Source organism: Hemitrygon akajei, chromosome 3, assembly GCF_048418815.1.
Source record: "Hemitrygon akajei chromosome 3, sHemAka1.3, whole genome shotgun sequence".
Classification (NCBI taxonomy): domain Eukaryota; kingdom Metazoa; phylum Chordata; class Chondrichthyes; order Myliobatiformes; family Dasyatidae; genus Hemitrygon; species Hemitrygon akajei.
This window is the reverse complement of record NC_133126.1, coordinates 169390126-169402294: the sequence shown is the minus strand read 5'-3', so window position 1 is coordinate 169402294 and position 12169 is coordinate 169390126. Positions and strand designations below refer to the sequence as shown.

General features: G+C 38.9%; 1 protein-coding gene across 3 annotated transcripts in view; it reads left to right on the top strand.

The window, feature by feature from the left end:
* LOC140725616 (UAP56-interacting factor-like) overlaps positions 1-12169 on the top strand; it is a 34195-nt gene extending 22026 nt beyond the window's left edge. For all 3 annotated transcript variants that reach the window (XM_073041295.1, XM_073041294.1, XM_073041292.1), the window contains 5 exons: positions 1886-1944; positions 5142-5177; positions 5886-5957; positions 9076-9202; positions 11689-12169. In XM_073041295.1, the coding sequence (XP_072897396.1) occupies positions 1886-1944; positions 5142-5177; positions 5886-5957; positions 9076-9202; positions 11689-11784 (390 nt within the window). In that variant the 3' untranslated portion in view covers positions 11785-12169. The remainder of the gene's footprint in view (positions 1-1885; positions 1945-5141; positions 5178-5885; positions 5958-9075; positions 9203-11688) is intronic.

Here is a 12169-nt window from a genome sequence, read left to right as displayed (position 1 = left end):
GGACCAATTTTGTCCTTATTGCTCTTTAGTATAACTGTAGAAACAGTTGGGATTCTCATTCACCTTGTCTGCTAGACTTCGTGCATTTTTTTTAGCCCTCTTGATTTCCTTAAGTGTTCTCTTGCATTTCTTATATTCAAATACCTCCCTTTGTTCTTGTTTCAAGGTGTCCATCTCTCTCAAACCATGGTTCCCTAAACCTGTTACCCTTGCCTTTTATTCTGACAGAAATATACAAAGCCTGTACTCTCAAAATTTCACTAGCACTGGCCCCAGACTCCTTGGGAACTGTGGCGCTTATAATGTCTTAACTGTCCCTGTTCACTTCTTTTGAACTCTCTCTTGTGCATGTAGATTGATTTTTTTCTTTAAAGAACTTGTGCATTTTAAAGGTGCCACTTTAAAATAAAATCGTTAAGGTATGAATAAGCTTTTATCTATGTATTAATTTTTTTTTACCATGTAGCCAAAATATATTTTCATATCCTTGTAGTTTTTTTTTTCTTATGGTGTTCTTATGGTGTTCACTGCAGCTGCATTTAACTCCAGAAATAACTTTGTTACCTGCAGTATAAATCATGGGTTTAATGTTAGTCATTTGAGCTGGTTATTTTAGTTGGTGGACATAAACGAGTATTGGAAAGCGGGTTGGATTTTACTTCCTCTTTTCCTGGTGTTCAAACAAAAATATAATCATCTTATGTCTTGCTAGTGACAACATTTTGGTTATATCTTGAAAATTAAACCTTTTTCTTATGAATTCCAATGTTTGGTTTTCAGCACACATCAGAAACTTTGTAAACTTTGAAATTTGAATTAATTTTCACATGAATATGGGTGCTGATGGTTAGGTTACGTTTATTACAGAACCATATTCACCTTGGTGATAATGGATCTCATGGACGAAAGTAGCTCGTTAGGCTTCAGGAGCTGAGACAATCAAGCCTCATTACCTATTAGTGGCATGTAGTCATGGAAAGATTGGGAAGCTGTTGTTGCAGTAAATGTCTTGCCTGCTGATTGAAAGCCACAGTCCTGTGGGAGGCAAGGACTGGCCCATGTGAGGAGCACTGCAGCCTCACCCACTAGCTTCCGTTTAGATGATGATGTCATGGCGACTGTGGTATTTAAATCTAGCACACAGTAACCTTGTGGTCTCTCTTTTTCCTGTTGGGTCTCTATGAACTAGGTAGACAAGGGTGCTGCAGAAATAGTAAACAGTGGTGGTGATGGGGGAGGGGGTGGTGGGGTTTGGTATGCTGTGGTGCTGAAGGCCTGTGTGTGCACTCGAGTTAAGTATTTGTCACTGTGGGTATGTTTAGTGTCTATTTTGTCCTGCCACTTCAGGTGCTCAGTTTAGAAAAGAATGTGTAACTGAGTTAAGTTTGAAGGGTCATTGAATGTTTAATGTTGTTGGCTTGTGATTTAGGGGGCTTAGATAAGTACTTGTTTGACTCAGATGCTTGGTTGAGTGTTTCACTGTTTGTCTTGTAAGTAAATAGTCAGTGTGCTAATCGCAAACAGGGTTTTCTGTCCCACTTACTGAATCCATAAATCTGCTTTATCATAACAGTTGTGTATTCCCTTTACTTCAGCATTTATTTATAATTGTTTGTATTTGCAGTGTTTTGACATTTATATTGTGTCTTTTGTTTTTGGTATTAACTCTATTTACTTTGTAGACCTTTGTAAATTAAGCTCACCTATGTTTCTAGTCCAATGAGCAAATTTATTATGAATTCAAAATTTGTATGTTCTTCTGTAAGTGCTGACTTTCACTATTTTGGTGCATTATGCCACCTTGGCAACTAGAAATCCTGTCTTGTTTTTTTCTGAGTAATGGAGAAGGGAAGATATTGATGAGCTTTTTTTCAAAAAAAAACAGGTGCACATGCAAACTGAACAAGGGATGAAAGGAAGATCAATTAAGAGACAAATGCGACAGTAAGTACAAAATTGAAGCTAATTTTAAATAGATCTTTCAGTTAAAAACATTTTCCACATTTATGTGTTCAAATTCATGGTTACTTAAAGCTAACTCTGCTAAAATCTATTTTGGGAAAATTACAAGTACTTAATGGGATAATATTGAATGACTATTGAACGTGTTCAGTTTCTCAGCTGAGTTGGTGACCACAAGATGGATAAACTTTGGATTAGACATTTTTTTAAAGCAAATAATGATAATGCAAGTAAAAAAATAGTAATATTTTCAGAGGTAAACAAATTGGCTAATTTGTTCATTATACTTGACACAAATACCACTGATATACTGGGTTTTTTTTTACCAAAATTGAGACTAAAATGTTGGCATGTACCTATGCAAACAAAGCAAATTGCTGTTCCTAAATTAAACTATTTAATGAACAGCAAGGTGTCTGAATCAGGAAGTGTTTATTTTAAAATATGAAAAGAGGAAAGGGCATTTTCATATGATTCTCTGCATACATTTCCATATTTTTTATGGCAGTTGCTTAGCTAATTTTCATATATTGAGTGCACCAACTCTAATCCAATTTATCTGTTTTTCTGTACATCAATTTTGATGCAGGTTGACATTTGAACTATAGTCAAAGATATGCGATTGACCAGATTACTGCTGTCTTCATATTCCTCCTTGCCCCACCCTCACTCCCATTCCCATCAAGCTCACTAATGTATTGGTAGGCTTTAGACTAGTTCATGAAGTTATTAGCTATCTATAAGTTCAAGTTTAATTGTCATTCAAACATACATGGATACCTGTGAATATAGCCAAATGAAACATTGTTTTTCTGGAGCCAGGCTGCAAAATCCAGTATCAAAGTGCATTTAATATCAGAGAGTGTGTATCCAGGATACAATTTGAAATTCGTCCCTTTCAGAGACATCCACAAAAACAAAGAAACCCCATAGAACAATGTGTAAGTAGCAGCAAAAAGCATTGACACCCCCCACTGACCCCCCTCCCCCAGTATGCAAGCTCAGCAAAAGCACCAAGAGTCCATTGATCCAGAGTCCATCAAACCAGCATTTCGGTATCTCAGACAGGCTCTTGCTCTCCAGCCAGGGAGAGAAAGAGGTCACTCCTGCAACGAGAGTAGAGACTGGCAACTCACTGTTCTGCTAATTACAATCTTCCCTGTCGCCTCTCCAAGCCCCCTGAAATGAGGACTGGCGGGGGGGGAGGGGGGGGATTGCTCAAGTACTGGGGCCTTCTGAAAGCAGCTGGTGATTAGCAAACACATCGCCTGCTGTCTTGGCGTTCCACTCCTGATGTTTCAGTCTCCACAACAGTGCATATTGCATACCTTTGACTGTAGTTCAAATGTCAATCTGCATCAAAATTTATGTACAGAAAAAAAGATAACTGTGTCACCTATGGGGCTGCTCCCTGACTTCTGATCTCCCAGCCCCCACGGGTGCACGTCTTCCTGGCTATTCCTGGAGATAGTGAAGTGCTAGGCCACACAGTCGGTCCGAAAATCCACCGTTGGCGAAGAACCGTAGTTTGAACTGTAGATCACGGACTCCGTCAGAACCACAACCACCAAAAGAAAAGAATGACAGAAGAGAAATAAGCTGTTTTGTAGAGGAACTGGAAAAAGTCCCTGGGTTTGCAAAATCCCATGGCACAATCTCTCCTTGCTCCTCCACACAGCACAAGGCACATGTATCAGTAAAATACAATTACATAAAAAATATAGTCCAAGACCTTGGGTACATGAATTTTGCAGAAATCTGCAGTTGAACAGAATACGGTTTGTCTTCTGCCGAGCTAACACCTGGGAGGCAGCATTGACTCCGATGCTTCTGTCCTGGGCTGCTGTAACCAGGTAACACTGTGCTTGAGGCCTAGTCCTTGCTCAACCAAGGCCTCGCAGCTCCCTCGCCATCCACCAACAAATCGGTGAATTGGATTTGTAGCATTCCACATCAACAATGTCCAACAGCATCTAGTGATCACAAGAAAAGCAACTAGAGAGAATCACTTGCTGTTAGACTGTACACTGCCTCCACGCACTGACTCCTCCAACGCACCTCTGATGTAAGCAGCAGCATGATCCACACCAAGTCCAGCTCTTTCAGTTTTTCTGCAAATGAGCAACTCGCTGATGGGGTAGACCTGCAGTACTCTTGAGTTCTTAATGTCCAGCAAGGTCTTGCAATCATTTTTAAAAAACTGTTTAAAAAGGACAGTGACACCCTTGGTTGACCTTTAGAAGCCACTGTGATCAAACACACTGCCATCTCACCCGAAGATAACTTGCTGTTCAATAGCATTGCCATTACAAAGTTATCTTGGGATCAATGAATAACATCACATGGATTTAAGTCAGAAGCTAGATATCTTGTGGCAAGTAGCATGTCTCATGTCAGCCCTAGTCTTCACACAATCTTGAAGACATGTAAACAGTGTGGTAGAATATTATCTACCTGCTTGGATGAGTGCGTGTCCAGCTAGTGCCGATGAAACTTGACATAATTCAGAATAATGTAGCCCATCCACTCTTAGCAACAAAAAACAAGTTCTCTCCTGTATTTCGTACGGAAATGCACTACAAAGTTTCATGGGTTAGAATGATTGTACCACTCAAACCAAAAAGGATGAGCACAGCATTCACAGGTAAGCACCTATCAACTGTAGGTTCCCTTAAATTGGTTCACTTTAAAATTGGACCTTAATGTCACTGAGTCTAAATCTTGCACTTCTCAACCAAATAGTATGTTATCATCAACAGAACTACGGCAGCTCCAGAAGGTGACACACTAGCACATTAACAATTAAGGATGACAAAAATTGCCAGCAATACCTATATCCCAAAAAGTAGATTTACAATTTAAAATTGTCTGCATAACAGCTTGAGAGCTCAATCTGTTCTATTGGCATTTGAGTCAAGGAGCAGAAATGGGTGGGAATGGTGTCTTACATTTGCCACACTACTACTCCATCCTGATGAGGATCATTAACCTATAATCTCTGTAGCATTCTCCACAAACGCTGCTCCACCTTACCTACTGAATATTATTTGCATCTTTAATTCTGTATTTCAGATTTTAAGCATTTTTTTCTTTAAATTTGTTTAATTGTTGCATGGCTTAATAAAGATGTGACAGTTGAAGGTAGAGAGTATGAATTGATTTGTAATCTTATTTTTCAGGTGGTCAACCAATTCTGATACTGTGGCAGTTGACCAGTAAGTACTTAAACTGTTAAGATTATTGAACACTACACCAAAATTTGCTGAGTATCTCAATTATTGACAGGAGTGCAAGAGAATTAATCATCAAGGGATATATGGAACAGTGTATTTTGCAGCACCAGTATGAGTGCCATTTGAATATAATGTAACCAATTTAAGTATGAAGGGGTTGGTACAACTGAAATCTGCCAAACTCAAATCACATCTGTTCAATTGTTTTAAGTTATAGTAGGTGTTAGAAGTTCTGGCAGGTGAAATATTTCATATTTATATACAAAATGATAATTCATGAAACCATGTGAGAAAATGATGAGAAATAGTGTGTTGGGTTAACTTCCATGTTGTAATGCAAAAATATAATGCTGCCGTTTGAAAGTCAAATCTGGTTTGTGTAGCTGAGTTAACCAGTCCCAAGTGTGAGATTTTCTTTTTATAAAACCAACCCACAGGAATGTCATTGTGGACATTATCTCATCTTGAAAATCAGTGGATCTGAGTATCTGGGCATTTGACTATTTATTCATAGCCAATTAATGATGCCAAGCACAAAACTGACTTGTCAGAGGAATAAGATTTGCATGCAAGTTGATTGTGCAGTGAAGATAATTCACTTATTAGAATTCAAGAAAATAATTCATTTGTTAATCTTGATCATTTATTTTAAAGCACAACTGACTCATGTTTAAATTGTTCTACTTTCAGAAGTCGCATTCCTAGTACCAGCAGGGGTGTTTTGACTGTGTCCATTCAGAACCCATCTGCCAAAAATACTGAGTATGTCTTGTTTTTAAATCATTATTTTGTCAATTTAAGCACCCTTATTGTATTTGCCTTTCAATTAAGTTCTCTTTGCATTGGGGTAGGAGTTTAGTGTTTTGGCCTATTTGCTAAATATTTAAAAGATGAACTGCTTTCATCTCTGCTCCCTCTAATTTTCTCATGTCCTGATACGTCACTGTGGAAGACACTAGCAGTATGCCTGATGTAGTGTGTGAAAGAAGAGAAGTGGATGCAGTTACTGTTACAAGAGAGAAGGTGCTCAAAAAGCTGAAAGACCTAAAGGTACATAAGTCACCCGGACCAGATGAACTGCACAATAGGGTTCTGAAAGTGGTAACATTAGAGATTGTGGTGGCATTAGAAATGAACTTTCAAAAATCATTGGACTCTGGCATGGTGCCACAGGACTGGAAAATTGCAAATGTAACTCCACTCTTTAAGAAAGGAGGAAGGCAGCAGAAGGGAAATAATAGGCCAGTTAGCATTTGGTTGAGTCAGTGGGGAGGAAGGCAAATGCCAAATTAGCATTCATTTCAAGAGGTCTAGAATACAAGAGCAAGGATGTGTTGTTGAGGCTTTATAAGGCACTGGTGAGGCCTCACCTTGAGTATTGTGAACAGTTTTGGGCCCCTCATCTTAGAAAAGATGTGCTGGCATTGGAGAGAGTCCAGAGGAGGTTCACAAGGATGATTCCAGGAATGCAAGGGTTATCATACGAGGAATGTTTGATGGCTCTGGGTCTGTACTCACTGGAATTAAGAAGGATGAGGGGGGATCTCACTGAAACCTTTCGAATGTTGAAAGGCCTAGACAGAGTAGATATGGTGAGGATGTTTCCCATGGTGGGAGAGTCTAGGACAAGAGGGCACAGCCTCAGGATAGAAGGGTGCCCTTTCAAAACAGATGCAGAGAAATTTCTTTAGCTGAATGGTGGTGAATTTGAGGAATTTGTTGCCACATGCATCTGTGAAGGTCAGGTCATTGGTTGTATTTAAGGCAGAGATTGATAGTTTTTTGATTGGACATGGCATCAAAGGTTATGGGGAGAAGGCTAGGAGTTGGGGTTGAGGAGGAGATACAAAAAAGGATCAGCCTTGATTGAATGGAGTAACAGACTTGATGGGCCAAATGGCCTAATTCTGCTCCTATGTCTAATGGTCTCTGTTCCTTTTGGCTTGTGTGCAGCCTCCAATTCCTCTATGCCCTTTACAGCTGGGCCTTAGGGTACCAAGTTCACAAACTAACCATACTTTCAATCTCTTTGTCTTTCTAATTCAATTTCCTTCTGTCCCTAAAACCCACATGTTGCCTCCTCTCCAATCCCAAAACATTGTACTTTAGTAGGACATATTGTTCTAATTATAAATGGGGTGTTTTCTGTTCTTTAAGGTTCTTGAGAACAGTTATAATTTCATATGTTTTGTGGTATTCATTAATAAAGACTTAGACATCTGGGGAAAGGATTGAATCAAGGTGGTGGGGCCCAGGCCTGAGAACGAGGAACGAGCCAATGTTTGCCCACTGCTGGAACAAATGGAGCCAATTCAAAGCAGCAGAACTGAGGCAGGGCAGAGTTGAGGTGGCGGGTCCCAGGCACGAGAGCGAGGAACAAGCCAGTGTTTGACCAATTTAAGTGCCGGTCCAGATAGGAGAGATCTGGTACGGGCCAAATAGAGGCAGTTGGGCTCACACTCGGAGAGTGTATAGAAATAGTTGCACTCGGGTCCGGGAGCAAGGAATGACCCGCTGTTTAGCTGATTTAAGCACTGGGACAGATTGGAAAAAGTCAGGGTCTCAGGGCCCGAGGCGAGGGAGGAACAGGCAGTATTCAGCTTGCTGCTCGCGAGGTTTATATCTCTGCACTGAACTGAAGCTATGGACTGCAATTAATGTGCTCATGGATCGGCAGTGCTGGCTTTCTGGCTCTGAACTTACTTTTGTGAACTTCAGTTCTGAATGTTATTTATTTAATTTTACTGCTTGTACGGTTTTTTTCCTGCACATTGGATGTTTAATGGTCTTTCTTTAAATGGGTTCTGTTGGGTTTCTTTGTTTTGTAGCTGCCTGTCATGAGATGAATCTCAATATTGTATATAGTATTTATTGATAATAAATGTTCTTCGAACTTTTAAAGGCTAATAACGTTATGCTGGATCTTGGGAGACTAGTTTGAGAGCAGCTATTATTTGGCAAGTCCACATATTACAGCTATTTAAAAGCCAGCTGGTCAAAATTCAGGGCTAACATTTGTCTTCCTCGTAGGGAGACAGCGATGGCAAGGTTTGGGAACCTTGGATGTTGAGATGTTGCAAACTTGGTACATATAAGGTTTACCAAGCTGAATTCAAACAGAATATTTGAGGAATAAAAAGGAAATAGGAAAGCACCTAAAATAGGAATCAGGAGGGTCTAAGGAGCCATGAAATCTTTGAATAGAATTAGAGAATCCCAAAGTTCATATACACTAAAAACGAGGTAATTGGGGAAAGGATATGACCACTTAAAGACAAAGGAGGGAAATTATTCATGGAGTCAACGAAAATGTGTGAGGTACTAAATGACTAGTTTTTTTTATTTAGAGAGGGTGAACAACAGGTTTACCAGGATTTTGTCTGGATTAGAGAGTATGAGCTCTAAGGAGAGATTGGATAAACTTGGTTTGGTCTGGAGCTTTGGAGTCTGAAGGGGTGATCTGATAGAAATGTATAAAAATTATAGAGCCATAGAGTAGATAATAGAATCTTTCTCCCAGGGTGGAAATGTCAAATAGCAGAGAACATGGCTCTTGGAGATGCAGAATGTTTAAAGGAAATTTACAAGGCAAGTGTTTTATGTTTGTGTTTGTAGATTGGTAGATGCCTGGGAAAACTTGGGGGAAGTAGTGGAAGCAGAAACGACAGCAGTGTTAACACGCATATTGACAGGCCTGAGTATGGAAAAATATGGACCACATGCAAGCAGATAGAATTAATTTTGGATTTAGATCTTGGTCTAAACAGACATTATGTGCCAAAGGTCCTTTTTTGTGTGGTTCCGTTTTGTGTTAAATTTATGTTGTCTTTGCTTAAAAGGAGGAGACATACTTTCTTCTTAATCACTTCTTCTAATCTAGTTCCCAGCAGTTCCGAGTCAGACACCCCTCTTTGATTCCATTTGCAATAAAAAAGGATCCGACTGAAAAGAAAGAACCACCAAAAGGAGTGCAACTGGAATTTGATATCAACAGTGTTGGAAAACAGGTAAATGTATACCAATGATTGGTTAGGTTAGCATTCCTTTTTGTGCATAATCTCATGTGTGCCTGCTTCCCTTTGGATAGCAGCCTCAGTGGAGAATATTGTTTCAGTGCTCTGTAAGCATGCATGTGTGCATTGAAGTTTCCATCTTCAAATCAATATGGGAATTTGTTCAAAGTGGAGGCCAAGTGTTTCCATGCAAAATATATTGAAACCTTTTCCTATGACTTTATTTTTAACTAGGTAAGTTGTTCGCTACTGGTTGAGTGCCCCTTGTCTGAAATTTCAAAATTCGAAAACCTTGAAAATGGGAAAAAATTTTCAGTGCTGACATGACATCACAAGTAGAAGACTTCCACAAGGGACTGAGAAGGTTGGCAGGCCACTTACAGGTTTCTGCGCAGTACACACAGTTCTGAGAAGTGGTCTCATGTGCAATAAACAGAAGTTAATGAAAAATAGGAAAAACTGCATAAAGCAAAAAATAAAGATTTTGATCATGTATCGGTGTAGGAATGAACATATACCACTTAACAGTATGCTGATCATGAAACAAGCAAAGATCTGTCATGACAAACTGAAAATTGAAGGTAATAGTAAATATTCAGCAGACTGGTTGCAAAAGTTTAAGAAAAGGTACGGCAAAAAATTTTCAAAGCATCTGCTGATCACAAAAAATTAACACCATAACAAGTCTACGATGCTGATTGCTTTTATACCTTGCCTTAAAAAAAGTAAAATGTAAATAGCGTGCTGTAACCTTTTAATCAAAAAACGGCATTGTGGGGGAGACGGAAAGCCTCACAATGCTGCTTTTGTTACCCTGCATATATTATATTTTTACTGTATTAATGGTATGTAATAATTTTTACTAGTAAGTACTTGTGTAATGAACAAGTGTAAGATAAAGCAACACACACAGTGCTGGAGGAACTCAGCAGGCCAGGCAGCATCTAAGGGGAAACAAGTACTGTCGGCATTTTGGGCCGAGACCTGGAACGTCGACTCTACTTCCATAGATGCTGCCTGGCCTGCTGAGTTCCTCCAGTATTTTGTGTGTGTTGCTTGTATTTCCAGCATCTGCAGATTTTCTCTTGTAAGTGTAGGAAAAGGGCTGCCTACTGGTAGTACATAAATTTAGAGTCAGAAATGATAGTGATCCTAGGCTATCTCATTATATACTCATTTTATATTCTGAAATCTTTCTGGTCCCAAGCATTTTGGATAAGGGGTACTCAACCTGTAACTTAACATTGGGATTCTGCCACACCAAACTGGGAGAGCTGTGATCCCAGGTTATAAACTCTCATGCTGCTGTTGGTCACCTATTAAGTTCGGAGCGCCTTTTTTCTTTGTAGGAATTGTCTGCTGCGCCTTTTTTAGTTACACAGGGTGACTTAAGACACTAACATTAGATAACCTCTGACTTATTTGAACTGTGCATTCTCTTGCACATGAATCTTTATAAACCTTTGGAAGCAGACTTGCAAAATTCTTTGGTGAGATGACCCAGATAATAAGCTAGTTTAGTTCACAATGCAGTTAATATGTGGAGTTTAGTTCCATCTAAGCTGTCAAGCAAGTCAGTGTATTAGCTCGTTGTGGGCAGCAAAACAGACCGACTGCAGCCTCTGGAGTTTTCTCAGTGGGTTTGTCTGCTCACTCCTTATGGCTTTCAGGCACTTGTGTAGTGTGAGTGACCGCACAAATAGTTTTTTTTATTATCCATTTTCATAGCTGTAACTTTTTAATAGAAAGTTCTTTTACCTCAAGATCAAAACTGCACATGTTAGAAATCTAAACAAGATCAGAAACAAGTCTTTGGTTTGGAATGTTAACCGTGTTTCAGTCCATGGTTGTTACTGCCTGATCTTCAGCATTTTCTAATTTGTTTTTTCCCCACTTAGCTGTTTCAAATAAAAATCAAATTTCCATTTACATCCTTTAAGCTATTGTTCAGTAAAAGCACTAATTCGTATGCTCATTGAGCATATTTTTTGGGTCTTTGTACTTGTATAAAAAATGCACTTAAATATTATGAAACTATAACCCTTTTCTTCACTGCTGTTTTTCATACTTTATTGATTTTCCAGCCTTTCACATCGTTTTCATCTTTTTTTTAAAGCTACCAAGGTTTCTGTTCTTCATTCAGCCTAAGAAGTTGAGCCCTGATCCAAATGCACAAAAGCAAACTTTACCCGAAAGTATATTAATCCTTCCTCTCTCCTGTTGTGTAATTCATTTGTCTTGCAGAAGCCCTTCCCCAGAATTGGCCTCATTTTAATCAGAATATTAAAGTCCTTCCTTCTTCCCTCTCTACCCAAGCATTCAACTGCACTTTAACCAAAACAAAGCAGTATTCTCAGGAAGACAGTAAGAATAACAAAACTTCAGATTTATGTCTTTTGCCTTTGAGGTTGACAGTCAAAAATTTGTTAGCAAGCTTGTTTGAGGAATGTCACGGTAACATTTTTCATTCTTTCCTTTAGACTGGTATCACCTTAAATGAGCGATTTGCGATTCTGAAGGAACGGCGAATAGCAGTGGCATCAAGCAAAGGAGAACGATTTGTGACTGTGGGATAAATGAGATAACTGGCATTTGATCTGGCAGAACTCTTGGGAGCTTGTTCCCATGCACTCTGAAGTGATTTAATGTCAAAAACGGACATTATGCAGATGGATCTTGTTGACTGTACTTTGAAGCCAATTTTACAATGACATAAGAAGAAATGATATTTGGATTACTTGTTTAAACTTTGTTTTTGTCTGAGGAACAGTAGATGAAGATGGAATTGAACAATATTTGAATTATCACATTGCAAATATGAAATTTTGTTACTTTCAAGAAACACTTCATTAGCTAAAAATGTAAATTCAGTACACTTTCCCCAGAATTTAGTATTTTTGGAAACTTGTTGAAACCTTGACTAATTTTTTTTAAACATTAAAGTTTAGCAATTTAACAGTT